Source organism: Synchiropus splendidus, chromosome 15, assembly GCF_027744825.2.
Source record: "Synchiropus splendidus isolate RoL2022-P1 chromosome 15, RoL_Sspl_1.0, whole genome shotgun sequence".
Classification (NCBI taxonomy): domain Eukaryota; kingdom Metazoa; phylum Chordata; class Actinopteri; order Syngnathiformes; family Callionymidae; genus Synchiropus; species Synchiropus splendidus.
In genome coordinates, this window is record NC_071348.1 from 14,370,977 (window position 1) to 14,389,850 (window position 18,874).

Below are 18,874 nucleotides of genomic sequence, written 5' to 3' on the forward strand. Positions count from 1 at the left end.
CCCACCATTATATTCCCGCAGGGCGCTGATGTGTAAAGGTGGAATCCTAAATTAGCCTTTTTATGTAGCACATTTTAATGTCACACCTTTAAAAACGAATTGATTATATACTTAGATCTGTTGTTGAGTTAGGGACTTACAGACTTCTATTTACCAAGACGCTCAAGTTTAGGGATCTAAACTCAAGTCCATGGCCCTCACAAAGCAGAATAAGACAGGAAACCTCGCAATGAAAGCATTCCTTCCCGTCTGATCAGAGAAGCAATGACAGCAGAACCCATACTGGTTCAAGGGTTCCCTCATCTTAAGCGGCCCTCATCTTTTGCCATAGAATCTTGTGGAACGACACCACAAAAGCAAAGTCCTAAGTGTAATGGATGATGCAAAACATTATCAACTGTTGGTGGGGGCTGGGCTTCCCGTCTGTTTAGCGTCTTCCCACATGAGAGGTCAGCCGATGTGGCTCTATGAAGCAGTTAGTCAGGCTGCCGCCTGTGTGTCTACATGGTGAGGTGTTTCTGGGCGTGTCAAACTGACACAGGGGTCCAGGACAGATACTGTTGGGACATGGAGCATCTCTTCTTGCAGATTCAGATGTTCCAGAGTGCAGGATCCCTGGACTAGATGGCACTTAGGACAACTTAGGACAACTAGCAGACACACTGTTGAGGGTCTGGGTACTGTCTCATAAGGGGTCAGCAGTTCTACATTATAGTCAGTGGCCAGGCCAAGACGGTCTTTAAAAGGATTAGATTCAGTGCGGGATAGATATGGAGGCTGTTCGTGCCTTGCTTTCTATGAGAGACTATGAGGGTGGCGAAGAAGGTGAAGATCTGGTTGGTCTTGAAGGAAAGGTGTTCAGTAGTGGTAATGTGTTCTCTAATCCTGAGGACCTTGTAGACAAAAAAGATCAGGAATTTGTCAATGAATAAAAGAGTGGCAGGTGTAACAGAATTAATAAGACCTGCAAATGTAAACAAATTCCCAATGTGAATTGCATGATCACCAATATTTCCATAACTTGCTACATCAAGCTAATATTAAATGTACAGTTGACATAAATACAACTTTGTCAGAAGAAAGTATCAAATGATTACAGTGAACTTGATCAACACACACACACAGCTGCTTACTTGCTTCTACTATCAAACATTCCAAATAGTCCTCCAGTTTACACTCACTACCAGTTCTGTGACTCCGGCACTCAATATTATACAACACTATGTTATATAACACCTTCATACACCGTTAAAAATGAACCTATTGACCATACTGTAGATGCGAAACGCAACACATTGAACCATATATATATATATATATATATATATGGTGGTTGTTCTGCACAGAAAATATCAGAAAGAGAACGCGTTGTGCCCATCAGACAACACAAAAATTTAATTAAGTTAAAATAAAAACAGATTCATTGCATGTTATGACTTTCGTGAAGACTTGTAGATGACAAGCATGATACAACATAACACGTTGGCTGGTGTGATGAAATAAATGACAGTGAGCTGGTTCCTCTCAAAATCACACTTGGCTCTGTAAAGCCATGTGTCACCCTTCCAGGGCCAGTTTATGGTTGAAGACAGCTTGAGCTCCTATGAGGCCGACCATCTGTTGTCCTGACGTGTTCATGAGGAACATGCTGCTGCAGCACAGGAGACACATGATGACCCTGACCTGGATGATTAGCTCAGAAGCAAGTGAGCAGAGAGTCAGTCACCTGGATGGCCAATACATACAACTAGAAAGAAAACATTCCTCCGTGTTGAATGTCATTTTAAGAAGACGGACAGGTCATGATTTTAAAATCTCTTCTCTCCAGCTGTCCCGATCCCGCCTCTGCCTCTTCCTGGCTAGTTCAGGGAAGTAAGCACTGTTGTACGGTCGTTCTCTGTCGTTCAGCTCCATCCGTGGATCTTTTTCCTTTCTGTTCCTTTGAGCCATGAGTGCTTCAGCTCTCCTTCTTTCCTCAGCCTCCCTCTGCAATCGCTCAGCCCGCAGTGTCTCAATAGAACTGGAAAAAAAAGGTTGAATCACCTGTTAGATGACATTCATGGCACAAGGATAATTCTGTCAATGACATTACCTGTCTCTGCTGCTCTTTTTCACTTTGTCCCTTTTGTCCTTTTTCTTGCTCTTGTGTTCCTTCTTGTAATGAACCCCAAGGGCTTTCTTGATGTCTTTAAGTGGGTCCAAACTGTCTTTCAGTCGACAGTCCCTCTTCTCACGCTCCTCCTCAGAGATTCCCTTCTTCTTATCACTTTCTTTTCTCTCCTCTTTTTCCGTGCTACCTTTCATATACCAGGGCGTGACCTCTGTCCCCGGCTGGGGACCAAGGGACACAAGCAGGCCGATGGCCCGCTCCTGCCTCTCCTGCAGGGACAAAAACAAGTCTGAAACACAAAGGCAAATCCTAAACAAAGAAACAAAGCATTCTTCGCAAGATATTTGTATAACATGAACATATAACAATTAGCAAGCATTTGAAAGTGTAAAAAAATCAATTTAACACAAGTATAGAGGAGAGGTTAACATGTAAAAAAGATATGTACCTGCTCTTCTTTCTTCTCTTTGAGATACTCCTCATTTCCCTTCTTTTCTGAGGACTCTTCCAAAGGAAAAAGATTGAGATGTTCCAGCTCTCCATTCTTCTGACTAGGTCCTGCTTCGTCAACGCCTTCCTTTTCTCCAGCAGCCTGTAGGGCAATTCTGGCTTTCTTTCGGAGATACTCAGTGCGAGCCTGCAGAACATAAGAGAGGGAGAATTGTCAATGAAAAAATCATGATGGCGTTCAGATTTTCACTGAAAAAAACAGCTTCATTTTGAGATGTGTCACAATATAAAACATGGTGACAACAAGTGGACCACAACCATAGAAACCAGGATGACCACCGGGAGCACCTTGTCCAGTCCCTGTACACTGACACCAACGACAAAACATATTCATCTATAATAGGCATTTCAGTAAAAAGGAGTTGGGTTATTCCCAATCGACAGCTAAACACATACTTCTTTTCTTTTGCCCAACTTTTTTTCTCTGTAATGTACGTTTGCGTAACCCTTTATTTACCAGTTTATTGGATTTAGTAAAGAACCGTCTACTGGACAGGACTGCAGAGAGTTTATTCTGAAACATGATGGAGGAGTCACGTTCATAGTGACCCTCAACACAACACATTTGTTTCCCTCCTAAGGACTGTAAAGTTAAAATTCGTCATTTTAAGTTACATATTATGTTTGAGTGAATGAAAATAACTGGACGATTCTGAACAGCCAATCGATCAGTTGGGGACAGTTTCATGACGTGTACCAGTGGTCATACTGCTGCGGATGACTGCCGATGACTTCATGGCAAACGTTACGTCACCTCTTGCTCAGCTCGTTCCACGCGTCTCTTGGCCTCGCGTTCCTCCGCAGCCGCTTGCGCTTCATCTCGACGCACGCGTGCGACGTTGTCTTTGTTGCGCACGTGCCAACTTTTCTTCGGCAGGATGTTCATTGTTGTTGCAGCTAAAGTTAGCAGCTAGCTTAGCATGGACTGCAAACATGGACCAGAAATACAAAGTTTCTTGATTAAATACATTCCGAAATCGACTCGCGTTTAGAGACATATATTGAGAAAAGGAACGACCAATTAAACGCCTTTTTAAACAGAGAAAAACAGTCATAAAGACACCGATGGTGTTAGCTACCTTCAGCCTGAGCTAAATCCTGTCTATCGTCACAACTTAAATTTGCAATCGCAACAACCCTCCCCACTCAAGTATCACGATACTTAACTGTGAACACAATTTCGCTCCACCAGTTCGAGGAAAGCAAAGGAAATCACCTTACCAATAGGTAATCAGCTGGCTAGTCCCAACACAGTTCCAAACAGGAAGTTGGCACAACTTGTCACAACATGATCTTTGCACTAGGTGGCGGTATAATCACCGTTTCACCTCAAGCCTTTCGGCGATCTACTTCGGGCAAACGTCATTGCTGTCTTACCTATTATATTCGTTATTATAGACAAATGTAGTGACGGACTTATAAAACTTCAGACCGAGACTTATCGAAATAGTTATGAATGTGCTCCCAGGTGTGCATCTGAGTGTGTGAATGGTGTGTGTCCTGTGATGAACTGGCGAAGAAGTAGATCTGAAAAAAGACATTATTATGATTATCATCATCATCATCATCATAATCATTATTATTATCATTATTATTATTATTAGTAGTAGTAGTAGTAGTAGTAATAATAATAATAATAATAATAATAATAATAATAATAATAATAATAATAATAATATGTTGTTGTTGTTGTTGTTGTTTATGATGGCACGTTATTAAAAAGCATTTTCCTAGTTGGTGGGATCCTCACTGACCATGGCAATAAAGCTCATTCTGATTCTGGTCAAAGGAAGGAAGAGTGGAAAGCGATAGACTTGTGGTGGACCCCATCAAGAGTGGGTTGTTGATATCATAGCCGTGAGGAAAGACTGCAGAACATTGGGACGTCGAAATGTAGTCATCGCAGTGGACCCATTTAGTCCATGGGTGGAGTGTAAAGCATCTAAACAAGTTGAAAAGGACCAGGAAATTCAATATACTTTCGGCTGAGTTGGACCCCCTGCTAGCGGCATTTGATGTGTGTTTTGAGCCATGTAGCCATATTGGTTCTGTCTCTAATACTTTTTTGTGACTCAACTCCTCAACAGCAAAAAAAACCTGTTTCAGGGAAGTCCAGAAAAGGACAAGATTTTTTTATTTTCTTTTAGAAAAATCACAAACCACACAATCATACCCTTAATTAAATATTACTCTATTTATTTCATTGACACAATCACAAATATATTGTCATCTAAATGTTGTGTTCATGTCATTTAGAGTCAAGTGCTCCTTTAATGCACTGGAGTCTGATGCAGGCGGCTCAACTCCTGGAGCTGCTTGACCAGAAACTGCTTGTCACGACCCTCCTGCGAACCATCTTTAGGTCAGTATTTCACTCACATGAAAAGGGAACATGATTCTTTCATCAAGGACTTACCAGTTTTAGCTGAGCTTTCAGCAGTGATACACTTTTTCCATAGACAGAAGCCAATGCTATGAAGTAACACATTACCACACTGTAGGTGATAAAAAAGGTTCATTTACCTGAGGTCATTTGCACATGAGTCAGTATATATCCATGAATGACTGACCATGAGAGGGAAAATAATGGGATGGAGAAGGCTTGAGAGCCAATGAAGAACAGAAACTCCTGCGCAACTTCAGGAAGTCCATCAAAAGAGGTTGGAACAACTGCCCACATGCTTGGGAAGGAGCGGAAAGGCCCACAGCCCATGGAGGGATGGATCCTGAGAGGAAGAGTTATTAGATCTCACTGCAGAGTCCAGATCACAACACGTGCAGTTAGACCTCAACAGATAATTTAAAGGTGAATCTGATACGTACATTGTATAGACACAGTACTCACACAGCTACACTGTAGATCATGACCACCAGGGACAAGGCCCAGCCAAACAAAAGGACCACCAGGAAGAAGAACGTAGACGTTATGGAGCGAAAGGTCTTCTGGGCAGGACGGCAGTTATAGAAGAGTGTAATCTACAGACAAGAGCAACTATTTCAGTCACTGATGTGTAAGACAAAGTGATTAATTGATGATTAAAATGACCTTTTTGCAGTAGAAGAGGATGACAAACTTTATCGTGTTGAGAAGTGGCAGCAGAGGGCAGAAGAGAGCTCCCGCCCACACCACCGTCTGACTATAAACCAGGCCCAGCACATTGGAGGACACCTCAAACACCTGGCGACCCATAAACTGAGTCATCTTGTTGGGCCAGTTGTCGACCAAAATCCTGAACACATGTTAATACATCACAAGGGTGGAAGTGTGTGGACTTGTGTGGACTGCTAACCTGCGTGGAAACTCCACTAAGACCAGAACAGCAACAGTGATGAGAAGGTCAAAAAGAGTCAGTTTATACATCTCCTGCCCCACTCGGGTCTCCCAGCACTGAATATGGAAAGGTACATTTAAGGGAAAGGTTAAACAACCAAACATTAATATGATGAAAATGTTTAAAAACAAAATAATGACAGCAAAACAGGGAAAACAGGTTCAAATTAGCTATTACGTTTGTCTATAATTGAAATGTTTATCATTGTTATAACTGGCTTAACAATTGTATTTATGAATAAATATTGTCATTGAGTGGAACGTTATAGAGCAGAGATGGGCAACTAAATTTCTAGTGGCAGTGACATCACGTACTGGCAGTGTTGTCAGAGGATGTCAGAGAACTGTTATTAATATAAATCAACGCATGATGGGGGCGAAAAGATGGATTACAGTAAATAAAAAATGCAACACTCGAATTAATTCAGATGAAGCAAATTGCATTTGTACGCGAAAATGAAAACACACTACCAAAAATCAGAACAAATATTTTTAGCTCAAAATAAGGACTAAATAAAGAAATAAAAATAGGGTTAAAGATATAAATACAGATCTTGCCCATGTCCATAATGGATTGGATTAGATAGCCTTTACATGAAAATGAGTGGTGGGAACACGCAATATGACTGATTTGATGGCATCAAAATATACTTTATTTAAATTAGCGTCAGCATACTGTATTGATTTACTAGATTTGCAATGATTCACTGAAAAAACAAGGAGTAGCTTTCAAAGGACTTGACACATTTACCTGGTAAAGTTCATGGTTGTACCCGCACAGTTGGCAGTTCTCTGTAAATCCAGCGCAGGTGATCTGGGCCCAGAGAGAGTACAGTAGAACGCCTAAACTTACCAGACGCAAGAAGACAGCCCTGGACACAAGATCATTTTCATACAACATTCAATTATAGATATAACTGTAGGTTTCATATTGTTGGATTAGATGAAATGGAACTGTAAACACTAACCTCAACAAAGACACGATGACTGTGGTGCTGGGCGAGTACTGCTCCACGTGAGCAATCTGGTCACAGAGCAGAGGGACCAGGAAGTTCCCGGTGGTGATGACAATTGATGGGAGGTACTCAAATATGAGCCCCAGAATCCCACCCTCACCACTTCTCTCCTGTGAGGCAGAGAGACCTCACGTTTGACCTCAGTCAGGTGACATGGTGGCGAGAATATTACCTGACTGAAAACGGTCGCCCTGAAGATGCAGTAGAAAGCTGCGATGATGAGTCCGAAAGCGAGCAAGGCTGAGAAAATCCGAACAGAGTATAAAAGAATTTTCCTAAATGTGTTCAAAGCAGCGTCCTTTTTCTTCAGTCTCTCCTCCTCCAGCTCCACCTAAAGGACAAGCGCATAAAAGGTGGGTGAAAAGAAGAACATTTTGAGCAGTGACAACCATTGTTGAGATGACAGATTATGGTGCTAATGACCGATTATGATCAATAAACCCCATAATCTGCCGTTGATACATTGTCTATCCCAGGTATGCAGGTGATAGGCATACGTCTACCCATCCACAATCTGTCAGGCAGTTACACTTGCACTTGTTCCCGGCTATTTTCACTGTTCCTGAGGCGTCCTTTCTTTCAGGACCAAAGCTGTCACTGTCTCTGACCTGCAGCCAGTAGCGTATGCTGTTCTGCTTCAGTTTAGTGTCTCTGTCTCCAAGGAAACCGTAGTCCCAGCTGGTGAACACAATCATGCTGTAGTTGCCTACTGCGCTGCCTCCCGTTGCCACGGCAACTCGAGCTACTGACCCCATCCTGTAAATGCAGCGGGACAGGACGGGCTATGAATACAACATCAACCATTCTCTGAAATCTCTCAGCGACTGACCGAGTGATGATACAGAGGAGACAAAAGGCAAAGTAGAACACGGCTGTGAAGAGGTAGGCCAGCGGGATGTTGTAGGCAAAGCTGTTGTCTCCAGCTATTGTGTTGCTGTAGAAGCCATAGAACATGTACCAGTACTCCATAAACCCCTGAGAAAGAGATCATCACATGTATATCAAGTAATTCAGTTATGGCAGTATAAACTATAAACATCACGTGTATCAAATATTGATCAAGATCTGCTCCCAGATATATAAAAACTGACAGTTTGTGTTGAAAAAAAAAGCACAATATACACAATACACAATTACACACTTGAGTACAATTCTTTGCATTGAACCAAGCTCTTAACTTTTGATTTAATTTATTTTAAATGAAAACTATTTAAATTATATTTTCCCATAAAATGTGGTTCATTAATTTTTCTTTTTCCCCTTTTCTCATTGCATTTTCATGCATTTTTTTCTCTAATGAGAATTCATCTTAAAATGCTTCTTATTATATATCAATATATTTTAGTGTATATATTGACTTCTTCAGTTTATTTATGTATTTTTTTCAAATACGTGTGTGTGTGTTCTTGTACTTCTATGCACTTAGGTTTAATTTTGGTGCAGAGTCATGGTTAAGGCGAGCCATTTGTTTTGGATGGTTAGGTTTAGTTTAAGAGGCTGGAGAAAGCATTATGGAAAACCTCACAACACAACAAGAAACCTCACAACGTCCCCACAGGGTGTGTGGTGCATTTTATATGATACGACCCACAACAGACCAATGAATGAACACATTAACATTTTTGAATTTATTAAGCCTAAATTACACCATATTGGTCAATGTATAAAGTAAAGTTACACAAAAATAAAATATAAAACTAAAGCAGTCTCACCGTTCCAGAGAGTAGGTCGAGGAAGTAACTGTAGAAGACCAATAGCCCTGGAGAGCTTGGGTTGTAGTTCCTACATTCCTTGGGCCCTAAATTATGCAAGTTCATATCAAACATCCTCAATAAACTGGAGCTTCAATAGTTTCTCTACAGATCAGCTTCTTCAATAGTTAAGGCCATGTTTCCACAATGTATGAAGCAGCTGCAGGGGTAGAAACTAAACTTAAAAGCAGGTTAGAAGAGAATATAGGGAGTGAAAAAACATGACAAAACAAAAAAAGTCAATGACTCACTGACTTTATCATCATGGACCCCTTTTGATAAATATGGACCATTGAAGGACCAACAACCTCAAGTTGACACAATGTTATTGACAAATAGGTGTCAGTACCAGTGCTGTTCACGAGGCTCGACTCCTCAGATCTGAAGATAATGCTGGGGATCAGGACAAAGCCAGCGATGAGCAAAAAAGAGATGAAGTTGAGCATCACTAGGAACCGCAGGAAGAGGAAGTAGGACTGAACTCCACCGCCAAAATTCCCTGTGGATGCAAGACATGCTGAAAACATGATAAAACTAGAGCTGCTCTTCTTAAGGTGTAGTTCACATGAAATCACCAATGAAGCATTTAACATCAGATCGTGCATTCTCCTGTCCTTGTGGTAAACTCAGTACACTCCAAATAAAACACATGTAATCTGACTTACCTCCAATCTTCTGCAGAGATTTCCTCCACAGAGTGAAGAAGTAGCCGACTTCTTTGATGTTGTCTTTGACTTTGAGTAGATATCTGGCCCGTCGCTTCACCCTTGAAGCAGTCTGCATCTGCTGTGCATGGCTGGAATAACATTAAATGCTGAGCATCCAAACAGGTCGAACATTGCTTGAATTGTCTGAACCGGCCATTTTGAATTGAAATTATTATTTATGTTTTCTACCGTACAGCTCTTTTCACTGCCATCGACAGAGGGATGTTCCTAAGCTCCCGGTCTGGTTCACTGAGACCTTCTTCATCCTCACCCTCCACATTGGCGTCTGAGCTCCAGTTGAACTGAGGGTTGTTCTCATTGGACCATTGAGATGAGCGCCGTTGCAGCACCTGTGGGCCGCTTGAGTAAATAGAACCTGGGCGTGGTGCGGGATGAAGCAGAGAAGACAAAGCTGAGAGTAAACATCAACAAATGAAAACACAACAAATGAATAATTGGGTTGAAAACACGTTGTTGGAGACAAACCCTCTCTGCCGTCGTATAGAGAGTCTCCTCTCAGAGATTCCATGTCCTTAAATCCGCAAGTCTCTTCTCCAAACTCCTTTGACGCTTTCTTCCAACAAGTTTAAATTGAAAACCTGATGAACACAAAAGGAATCCTTGTATGTTGTCTTTAATCTGTCGGCTCGCCACTGCTGGACTTCACCCCCTTCATAAAAAAAAAAAAAAAAATCAGGCGCTCAGGTACTTCCTTGAGAGAGTTAACCCTTTATTGACCAGCAAACCGGCTTTTTTACATCAATGCAGCCCCATAAAAAGCAGAAGAAGAACCTTAAATACTGCAAGGAAATAGAATGCATTTACATTTTAGCTGCAGCACAGCATATTCTTTTCATCCAAGCGGGTAAATACTTAAACAAGACAAGAGTAGAGAATGACGTATGAGGTGGTTTTGTTCAGGGACCACAATTTGTTGGAAACAAAACAAGACAGATGAAAATAAAAAAAATCCTTTAGGAGCCTGAAAAGCAGCGGCTTATAGTTGAATTACTAATTCAACAACAACAAATTGATTGAAACAGTGTCACCTATCTATTAAACAGGCAGCTAGTTTGTAATGTAAACCACGTTGCACTCTTCAGTCTAACATTTGGTCTCGTTTAAATGGCAGTGCAGATGTTTTGGCAGTGAAATACATGAGAGAAAAGTTCCAGCTGATTTTTCTAAAATCAATGTCCTTTCAGATAGTGAAATCAGATGAACAAAAACATAGGCAGGAAAACAGGATAGGTCCATGACACCGTGGATGAGATTCACATTTGTTGGAATGTTGCGGTTAGACAAATGTAAACAACACCGTTTTATTTTGCATTTAAGCTCAAGCTGTAGCTTTGCATTAGTGCAAAAGTAAAGCATGAGGATGCGATCAGCAGCCACAAACCAAACCTGACTCCTTATTGGGTTAGAAAAGTAACATTTGTCTCTTATAAATGTTCACAGTGTTTCATATATGGGGTGAGATAGAAGCATTTCCCTCCAATGAGAGAAAAGCGTGTTCTGATTTATGTCATAAATTCATGGTTTTCAAGGACTCAGTTCAGTATTTCATGAGCCTATGGTTAACATCAGAGTTTTCCATGTGGGCATGACTTCCAGACAGCCACACTTCACTGAGGAGTTTATCGTCAGGGTAGCCAGCAGGGAAATATTCCTGGTCTCCAGCAGCTCCAGACTCACAGCATGCTACATTACCAGACAGTATAACAGATGTTGTTCAATTGCTGGTCGAGCAACTGATGGATTAAATGTTTTTATTTTAAGGTAGAGCACTGAACCAGCTCTACTTAACTTTAGTATGAAAAAGATTTATTTTGATTATTCAATTACAATAACTCATTGAGGGATTATGTTAATGGGCATTGAACACTATAGAAGCACAAAAATATGTTGATCTATGCACCTAGTGCAACACTCATCACCAAGAACCTCCATTGTGATCCTGAGCTTATGTCTACAGATTCAAATACAATATGATCGTTCCTGTGTCAATTATTAAAATGAGATTAACTAATAATAAAACCTCTCATTACTCAGATTCATTTTTATTGAGTCCCAATCCTAGAATGTCTGAATCCTGAGCTCTTCCCGAAATATTCCGAACTTCAATGAATCCATATCCCCCGTAGGAAAGCATGATGATTTTATGAGCACACAATCTGCGAAATATTCCTGGACTTGACAACAGCAAAAATAAGAGTCTGGATGTTTCCAAAAATATATCTGTTCACAGTAAAAGCCATTCATTCAGTCTTCTTCGTCTTCCCATCTCTTGTCTCCTCCCTGTCCGCTCTTTTCGTTCCCTTCAGGGCTCGGCCCACTATGATGCAGCACACAGCAATGACTTGCATGATGAAGTAGATGGACGACCAGTAGTTGATGGTATCGGAGGCCTTCAGCAGCACGAAGCCCATACACATGTAGTCATAAGCCCGCATCTTGAGGAACCAGTGGACCCAATCGAAGACGTTCTGACCTTGTGGACCAAGCTTGGATCGGACGCCTGCCTCCATGGCAGACTCGGCAGCGATGCAGAGAGGTATGGTGAGGAAAGACAGGTAGTACCCGGGGTGAAGTCCGTGCCAGTAGGCACTGATCAGCATGGTCCAGCCCGCCCTGAGAATCCAGCGCAATGAATCAACAGTGTTTGATTTTAAGGGTTCAGATATGCAGCCTCACCTGAGAGTGTAGGCTTTGAAGGGAGCGTTAGGGTAAATGTAGTGATGGAGCCACCACTGCACCGTCATGTTCCAGTATCTCATTCCATGTCGCACCTTCACACAGAAGTCTGTGTTGTAACAGTCGATGTTCTGGATTGTTTTGAAGTCATATTTCTCTCCACCTCTCGGATCCGTGCTGCCATGGGACACGCATCATGCAAACTATAAATGAATGCTCCAAAGTCAGATTGAGGAGAAAATATACCTATAGCTGACGGTTGGGCCTCCACCTGGTTTACACAGAGCACTCTCAGGGTAGCAGCCCAGACCTGCACTGATGCAGCCGGCCTCTGCTCCGCACCATGCGGCATAGAACCGCATCCTAAACACGAAGAACACGGCGATCATGTAGAAGAACCTGGTGACAAACAAACATTAACAGTCAAGACTGAGTCAGCAGTCAAATAAAATAAGAGGCAGGTGTTTTTCAGAAACAGATAAAAAGGATTGCACCAAGGTTTATTACATATTATAAGGTGCGAGCATCGTCGCTGAGAGGTTAAAACACTGTTAAGAACTGGAATTGCATCACTGACTAACTCTTAGGTGAGATGCAACAGTTGACTTAACCACTGAGCAGCGACAGGTTCTGTGGCTGGTACAACAGATGAAATAAACCCACAGTCTGTGTTGGATCACGCTTTAGACTCACTGATCGGATCAGTTTTTCTGATCACCAATAAAACAAAACCAAACAAACAGTGGCAGAGCAGCCCTACTCCCAAAAAACTAAACAGAACTAAACAATAAAGACGAGACAGACAAACAAGGAGAACGTTTTTTTTAAGACTAATGAAATGATGTCAGTGAAGCCTCCTCTGGTGGACCGTACAAAGTCAACAAAAAATGTGTCACCAGCACTTCAATGGATGCAGCTGTCAACTGTCATTGCAATACCTGAAGAAGAAGTTTCGATCCAGAAACTCTTCAGAGCGAACGTAAGCCAGAGGGAAGAGGGAGTTCACAACCACGAACAGGGCTCCGAACACAGGAACTAGCTTAAGGCGCTGCAGACATGGATCCCAGCCTGGGAGCTCTCGTGGGCACGGCTGCCTCAGCCAGTCAGAGTAGGTCTGGAAGCGGAAGAAGGGGCCTTGGGGCGACAGAGGAATGAGATAAAGGGATAAATGCAGAGTTGGAAGAAGCGAGACAATTACAAACAGAGGTGGAGGATGATGGTTTTTTTGGGGGGGAAAGGCCATAGTTACATTATTTTAAGTTAAAGTGGGAACGACATGAACTCACACAATAGCGGAAATGTAGCATAAAGTGAGACAAAAAGAGACAACAGTTAGATTCATGCAAAATAAAACAATCATCAAGGCAGAATTACAAACGTGCAAAAATCGTATTCAACTCTGACTCACCGGTCATTATACCGATGTAACAGTAGCTGTATGACAGTAGGTCGTAGAACGAAAGCTCCTCAGCCAGACACCCGATGACAGGCGACTTTGTCTCAAAGGAGCTCACCTCCTTCTTCTTTTCGGAATGAAAACTCTTCACCTCGTTGGCAACACTCACCATCTGTAGAGCACAAATTTTTGCAACTTTCCAAGGTGACACCCTCCATCAGTAGAACAGTGTTGAACCTTGAGAGTGAGCAGGAGCTGGACAGCGTTGGCAAAAGGAGTTGGTGATGGCAAACCAAAGGAGGTGACCAGCCGAAAGAAGAGGAGGTAGAGGAAGGTCCAGGCCAGACTCAAGGCTGGAGCATACCTTCGGAGGAAATAGATCCAAAATGACTCCTCTCTCATTTTTACAGGCATTCATTTCACCTGTCTAGCTGGGAGAGCCACTCACTGCCAGCTGCTCTTTATAATAATCCATGTTCCAATCACCGTCACCAGAGAGTGGAGTGTGTGGAAGTGACAGGTGCCGATGGTGATGGAAAGGCCCACAAGAAGGGCAGTCACCTGCTTTGCTGATGGGCCTGAAACAATAAGGAGGGCCAATATTTATTGTCACGTATATAGGAAGACTTAAGGGTATGAACATTCTAGGATCAGGAATAAGAGGACATTTAACACCTTTTCTGTTGCTAGGCACTAGAGGTAAGCCTTACAGCTCTGGGAGTCTGGAGCATTTCTTTTCTCCTTTGATTAAGGGGTCACTCTATTTGCAGAATGGAGACCCCTACAAGTGCCTGAGTTTATGAACAGAGATAAGGGAAGACTGTTGTTGTAACCACACTTGCTAGAAAGACCAATCTCAGTATGAAGGACAGTAGGACCTCGTTCAGCAACCACACAATTTTATATATTTAACTTGAAGAAAGATTTTATTTCTTATCATTATACTCCATTTTGCTCTTTGCATTTTCTATTCTGCCTCAGCAAAGAACATTCCATAAATCATCCTTAAAATGTCATTGTTGCATGCAGTTATTCTCAAATTAACGTAAATGCAGGTACAGTATGAAAATGGCACTTACTGAGGAAGCGGAACAGAAAGCCCACAGGAATTGAGGCAGCAAGGATTCCCAAATACACTAGTTCATCAGGAGACATTGTTCTGTAGTCAAGAAATGAAGGTGAAGACGCTGTGATTTCTGGGCAAAAATAGTTTCACAAAATGAAATACATCGATATAAAACAAGGAAATAGTGGTAGGTTTGGAAGACAAGGCTTCATAGATAATACTTCTCAAAATAATTATTCAACCACAGTGTAAATAAACTTAAATGACAAATGATATGACATTTACATGTTATAACACGGCTAATTTAATGTGACATTACATACAAGTCAGTCAGTATTTCTTATATAGCATAGTATAGTTCTCAACGCTCTCTCATTCAGGCAGTATTGCATTTGCTCATTACACACAGCTGTCTGGACACTTCCATTCTGTTGGTTGTCAGGTGAGATGCTTGCCTGTACTGAAACCAAGAAATTTCACCTTTTCACCTTATATCAAGCTATTTTTTGTTCTCTCCGTTTCCTTTTCAGTGTTCACAATGAATGTTTTTAAATCCTCTCCGCTGTTGGCAAAATTTGTGTCATCTGCAAACAGCAAACATTACGAGAAGAGGAAGTTTCAAAAAGCAGCAAAACCTCCAAGTGAATTAAAAGGAAGTACATCTCTGTTATCAAATTCCGATACAAAATGTTCCAGATATTAAGTTCACGTTTCCAAGCCAATAGCATTTCGTCCAGGTCAATAAAAAAGGTTGTACTACGGTCTCTCAAGTGAGCAATATTTAAGCATACGAGCAGATAGCGACATGCAGAACGCTTGGAGCTTCGGTTTACTTTCATAGTTGGCGTGTTTGATATGGACTGGGTTTCAACTGACAGTCAACAGTTTGGAGGATGTTCAATAATCACCTACCCAGTTGCAAGTTGCATACCGGGCCATTATTAAGCTCCAATTTGATGCTTTTCAGCGGTCGATTCAATGAAACCTTTAAAGAAAAGGTAGCCGTATGATGAAAACAGAATGCAGTAAAGGTGTGACTTACATTTACCGCTGTTATCGTCAGGAGACGCCTATCGAACTAGTTACTTCCGGGTTCGTTCAGACTCCTCCCACGGGATGTACCATTCACAAAACAGGTGTATTGAACAAAAACTGAAATTCAGCGACCGACGTGATAGTGGAGGATGAATTAGTCGGTAGTCAACCGATGTTGTCTAGTGGGACAATAGCTCACATGAGTGATGGGCCTATAGACTGACAGTTTGCCGATTTGTTCCTACAAGGCAGTCAGCCCAGTTAGTTCCGGGTAGATCAAACGGCGCGCTGTCGCAGCCTACTGCCGTCAATGTGTATCACCTTGCGCGCGAATGGATGACCCAGCGGTTTGAAAGCATTTCAGTCAGATCCATTTACGTTTCAAACATAAGGTAATTCTGCTGTACTAGATAACTTGCTATTGCACAGGAGTACAGCAAGACAGATTACCAGTCTAATATGCATTAGAAAATGCTAGTTTTGCTGTTGATCTTTAGTCAATGTGTTCATTGACTAACATTTTTTGGAAACTTGCAATACAATAAGACAGCCAAACATATCTGGTCTGACCAACAGTTTTATTGAAAACTCAACAGGAAGGAAGTGAAGACTTCCTGGTCAAGCTCCTTCTTAATCTTCCTCTTCATCGTCAGCTCCACCTGCACCACCCTGGCCCTTCTTGCTGTTCTTTCTCTTGACACGGCCGGGACGTCCACCACCGTATGGAGACCTCAGAGAGAAGTCAATGTGCTTCTGGCTATCCAGGCGAACCACGAAGGAGGGGATGTTCACCACTTGTTTACGAACACTTAAAAAGAAAAAGGAATACGTTGAAGCAGATTCAACTTTGTCATCACATCTTCTACACCACTGAGGCTTCATTGACGAGGAATTCTTGACACCACAGACAATCTGACAGTGAATCTTAAATCATCAGCCTGATAATTCACTTTATATGTTACAAAGATCAGTGAAATTGCCCGAGGTGCAATCCGTACCTTCACAGCCACCACAGTGACCCACAGTCCAATCACTCGCCGGCTGGATTGGCTCAGGGCAATATCTACTAACAAGGTATACGGCTTTGATACCGAATTGACCTTGATGAAAGTATAACTGATCTCAGCCGAGTGTGTAACACACAGGTGGCCCTCTGATGGAAGAGTAAGCATCGATAGGTTTGATCCCCCACAGTTTGATAATGGCCAACTCACTGCAACAGAAGTTCATACTTACCGGATGTGCCTCTGACGGATCAGGACACGGGCATGGTGGATACTCTTGGCAAGTCCAAGCTTGAACACCTGAGTCTGCAACCTCCTCTCCAAGAAGTCCTCAACCTTCAGACCCAGGATGTAATCAAGCTTCATCTTACCCTCATCCAACACACCGATTCTCACCAGACGTCTCAGCAAGGCATTACCTGTAAAACAAACATCAATGAGAGAAAAGGTAGGCTCCAGATCAAACAGGATCCAGTTTGTTTAGTTGGCCTCATTGACGAGGAATTCTTGACACCACGGTTAATCTGACAAATTAAGATTAAATCATCGGCCAGAAAGAATGTAAAAAAAAAATAATAATATTTACCCTCGAACAGACGTCTGGGATCCTTCTCATCTAGAGTAAGCAGCTCTCGGGCAGCCTTACGGATCTTGGCTAGGGTGAACTTAACCCTCCAGACCTCACGCTTGTTTCTCAGTCCATACTCGCCTAGAAACAAAGGATGTTAAGAGCTGTGTAGATCTGGAAAATATCTGCCAAGGCACATCAAAGCACAACATACCAATGAGTTTCAACTCCTGATCAAGACGGGACTTCTCAAAGGGACGACGGGGGGTGACATAAGTCTTGCGACAAACCCAACTCCTGGCAACGGGCATGGCGGCCTATTTGTGCCTTAAAAAAAAACACAAAAAAAAACATTAATTCCACTTCCCAGAAACCATCACGCGGGAACCACTTTATAACGTCACTAGTTTGGTCATTCACAGCACAACTGAAGTACTTTATTCCAAAACTCATGCCGTGCGATATAAAACTTATTTAACCTACATATAAGAATATTTTAAAAAACACGTCAAGTTTAACGTGAGATGTCGCTTAATCATAAGCACACTAGTCCATGTATAGGCCGCAGTGGCACCAGACCACGTTGCTACATGTGGCTAGCATGAGCGTAGCAAAATTAGCTGTCACAGCGCTATGCAAACTAGCGTACTTCTCAACCTCGAATGCCCTAAAATAAGAAAAAAGATCTTTAATGTGGTATAGTTCGCGTGAATAGCTTGAAATAAACGCGTATTAGTACATCTCATGTATGAACTGCGCCGCGCATACCTGCTTCTTCCAGGCTCGCGGTAGTAAAGAGGAAGTAAAAGCGTGCTGTCGTGGTTTTATAAAGACGGCAAATGAACTCAATATCCCAGAGTCCTTTTCGCTCGGACGGAAATCGTTCAATTTTTCCAGCGCTCCCTGCTGGTTATATGAAGCATTGCACACAAGACCGCGTAAAACGTCAGGACGTTTGACTGCAGATGTCAGTTTTCAATAGTCACAAAAAAATACAGGAATGCAATGTAATCATTGACTATATGACCATATATATATATATATATATATGTTTTGATTCTAGTGATTTTAACTGGCTGGTCATATAATATCAAAACTGTATTCATTTTCACTCCCCTTTCATTACAACAGGTATAAATCGTTTTATTCTTACTTGGAGTTTTAGTGTTACTAAAAACACGCACATGACAAAAGCTTAATTTTGATCATCATTATAATATAAAGCTTTTTTTTTTAATTGTGGGAAAATATTTTTAGAATATTCTACGTAGAAACTAAAGGCTATATTTTTACTGAACAATTATAGAAACATTTTGGTCTCATGATTTTAAATTGACCGTCAAGGGATTACTTAACATACAGTTGGGGTGTAATATTGCCGCTTGGAATAACACGTCTCCAAGTGTAGTGGGACATGTTGTAAGCTGCGTTGAAAATAGGGGTCACATCAGGAACTTCAAAGCTGCTGCATACAAAGAGGCAAGTCTACAATACTGTTTGAATATGGACGCACTTCTTAAATATCAAATAATCACTCGTACATAATTGTTTTTTTAATTTATGTATATTAAGAATTTAGATAAAGAATCCAATCTTTATAAAATATATGTGAAATCCTTGGCAGATCAAAATGAAACACATTCATGACAGCGTCTTTACACATTTCCGTAACAGGTGTTATGA

The 18,874-nt window shown here is 41.7% G+C and overlaps 4 protein-coding genes across 8 annotated transcripts; all 4 read right to left on the minus strand.

The window, feature by feature from the left end:
• Positions 1 to 1,151: 1,151 nt before the first annotated feature.
• Positions 1,152 to 3,938, minus strand: leng1 (leukocyte receptor cluster (LRC) member 1). Its single transcript, XM_053843792.1, has 5 exons — positions 3,842 to 3,938; positions 3,375 to 3,545; positions 2,559 to 2,747; positions 2,093 to 2,379; positions 1,152 to 2,020 (listed from the first exon to the last, which is right to left on the minus strand). Exons 2-5 carry the CDS (start codon positions 3,504 to 3,506, stop codon positions 1,801 to 1,803), a joined length of 828 nt encoding a protein of 275 aa, XP_053699767.1. The 5' UTR covers positions 3,507 to 3,545; positions 3,842 to 3,938; the 3' UTR covers positions 1,152 to 1,800.
• Positions 3,939 to 4,822: 884 nt separating this feature from the next.
• Positions 4,823 to 10,093, minus strand: tmc4 (transmembrane channel-like 4). Of its 3 annotated transcripts, XM_053843787.1 has the most exons (16): positions 9,912 to 10,093; positions 9,615 to 9,801; positions 9,384 to 9,514; positions 9,068 to 9,217; positions 8,680 to 8,765; positions 7,797 to 7,942; positions 7,576 to 7,723; positions 7,140 to 7,298; positions 6,920 to 7,077; positions 6,703 to 6,823; positions 5,911 to 6,008; positions 5,667 to 5,850; positions 5,466 to 5,596; positions 5,191 to 5,346; positions 5,037 to 5,115; positions 4,823 to 4,965 (listed from the first exon to the last, which is right to left on the minus strand). In XM_053843787.1, the coding sequence occupies exons 1-16, from the start codon at positions 9,952 to 9,954 to the stop codon at positions 4,891 to 4,893; spliced, it is 2,052 nt and encodes a 683-aa protein (XP_053699762.1). In that variant the 5' UTR covers positions 9,955 to 10,093; the 3' UTR covers positions 4,823 to 4,890. The 3 variants fall into 3 exon arrangements, with proteins under 3 accessions (XP_053699762.1, XP_053699763.1, XP_053699764.1); XM_053843788.1 differs by lacking the exon at positions 9,912 to 10,093 and having other exon boundaries at positions 9,620 to 9,732; XM_053843789.1 differs by lacking the exons at positions 4,823 to 4,965; positions 5,037 to 5,115 and having other exon boundaries at positions 5,219 to 5,346; positions 5,444 to 5,596.
• A 63-nt stretch (positions 10,094 to 10,156) lies between these two features.
• Positions 10,157 to 15,707, minus strand: mboat7 (membrane bound O-acyltransferase domain containing 7). Of its 2 annotated transcripts, none has more exons than XM_053843791.1 (9): positions 15,627 to 15,707; positions 14,598 to 14,677; positions 13,967 to 14,096; positions 13,756 to 13,882; positions 13,531 to 13,690; positions 13,061 to 13,256; positions 12,369 to 12,521; positions 12,123 to 12,299; positions 10,157 to 12,059 (listed from the first exon to the last, which is right to left on the minus strand). In XM_053843791.1, exons 2-9 carry the CDS (start codon positions 14,671 to 14,673, stop codon positions 11,687 to 11,689), a joined length of 1,392 nt encoding a protein of 463 aa, XP_053699766.1. In that variant the 5' UTR covers positions 14,674 to 14,677; positions 15,627 to 15,707; the 3' UTR covers positions 10,157 to 11,686. The 2 variants fall into 2 exon arrangements, with proteins under 2 accessions (XP_053699766.1, XP_053699765.1); XM_053843790.1 differs by lacking the exon at positions 15,627 to 15,707 and adding an exon at positions 15,497 to 15,622.
• A 471-nt stretch (positions 15,708 to 16,178) lies between these two features.
• On the minus strand, positions 16,179 to 18,012 carry rps9 (ribosomal protein S9). Of its 2 annotated transcripts, XR_008416698.1 has the most exons (6): positions 17,960 to 18,012; positions 17,406 to 17,518; positions 17,210 to 17,332; positions 16,856 to 17,042; positions 16,618 to 16,772; positions 16,282 to 16,427 (listed from the first exon to the last, which is right to left on the minus strand). XR_008416698.1 is itself a non-coding variant. In XM_053888049.1 (5 exons), exons 2-5 carry the CDS (start codon positions 17,500 to 17,502, stop codon positions 16,250 to 16,252), a joined length of 585 nt encoding a protein of 194 aa, XP_053744024.1. In that variant the 5' UTR covers positions 17,503 to 17,518; positions 17,960 to 18,011; the 3' UTR covers positions 16,179 to 16,249. The 2 variants fall into 2 exon arrangements, 1 of the variants encoding a protein (XP_053744024.1); XM_053888049.1 differs by lacking the exon at positions 16,618 to 16,772 and having other exon boundaries at positions 16,179 to 16,427; positions 17,960 to 18,011.
• Positions 18,013 to 18,874: the final 862 nt, after the last annotated feature.

What these genes read in the sequence shown, in the direction of transcription:
- rps9 (XM_053888049.1), bottom strand. Translation starts at nt 17,502, where the DNA reads ATGCCCGTTGCCAGGAGTTGGGTTTGTCGCAAGACTTATGTCACCCCC. An exon ending in TCAGGAGTTGAAACTCATTG is followed by an intron (nt 17,333 to 17,405) that starts GTATGTTGTGCT and finishes CTTTGTTTCTAG; the next exon opens with GCGAGTATGGACTGAGAAAC. An exon ending in TCCCAGACGTCTGTTCGAGG is followed by an intron (nt 17,043 to 17,209) that starts GTAAATATTATT and finishes TTTGTTTTACAG; the next exon opens with GTAATGCCTTGCTGAGACGT.
- leng1 (XM_053843792.1), bottom strand. Translation starts at nt 3,506, where the DNA reads ATGAACATCCTGCCGAAGAAAAGTTGGCACGTGCGCAACAAAGACAAC. An exon ending in AAGAGAAGAAAGAAGAGCAG is followed by an intron (nt 2,380 to 2,558) that starts GTACATATCTTT and finishes TTGTCCCTGCAG; the next exon opens with GAGAGGCAGGAGCGGGCCAT. An exon ending in AAAAAGAGCAGCAGAGACAG is followed by an intron (nt 2,021 to 2,092) that starts GTAATGTCATTG and finishes TTTTTTTTCCAG; the next exon opens with TTCTATTGAGACACTGCGGG.
- tmc4 (XM_053843787.1), bottom strand. Translation starts at nt 9,954, where the DNA reads ATGGAATCTCTGAGAGGAGACTCTCTATACGACGGCAGAGAGG. An exon ending in CTCCTCTGTATCATCACTCG is followed by an intron (nt 7,724 to 7,796) that starts GTCAGTCGCTGA and finishes CTGCATTTACAG; the next exon opens with GATGGGGTCAGTAGCTCGAG. An exon ending in CCATTATTTTCCCTCTCATG is followed by an intron (nt 5,116 to 5,190) that starts GTCAGTCATTCA and finishes TATCACCTACAG; the next exon opens with TGTGGTAATGTGTTACTTCA.
- mboat7 (XM_053843790.1), bottom strand. An exon ending in CTTTCTGTTCCGCTTCCTCA is followed by an intron (nt 14,097 to 14,597) that starts GTAAGTGCCATT and finishes TTATTGTTTCAG; the next exon opens with GCCCATCAGCAAAGCAGGTG. An exon ending in AGCTCCTGCTCACTCTCAAG is followed by an intron (nt 13,691 to 13,755) that starts GTTCAACACTGT and finishes TGTGCTCTACAG; the next exon opens with ATGGTGAGTGTTGCCAACGA.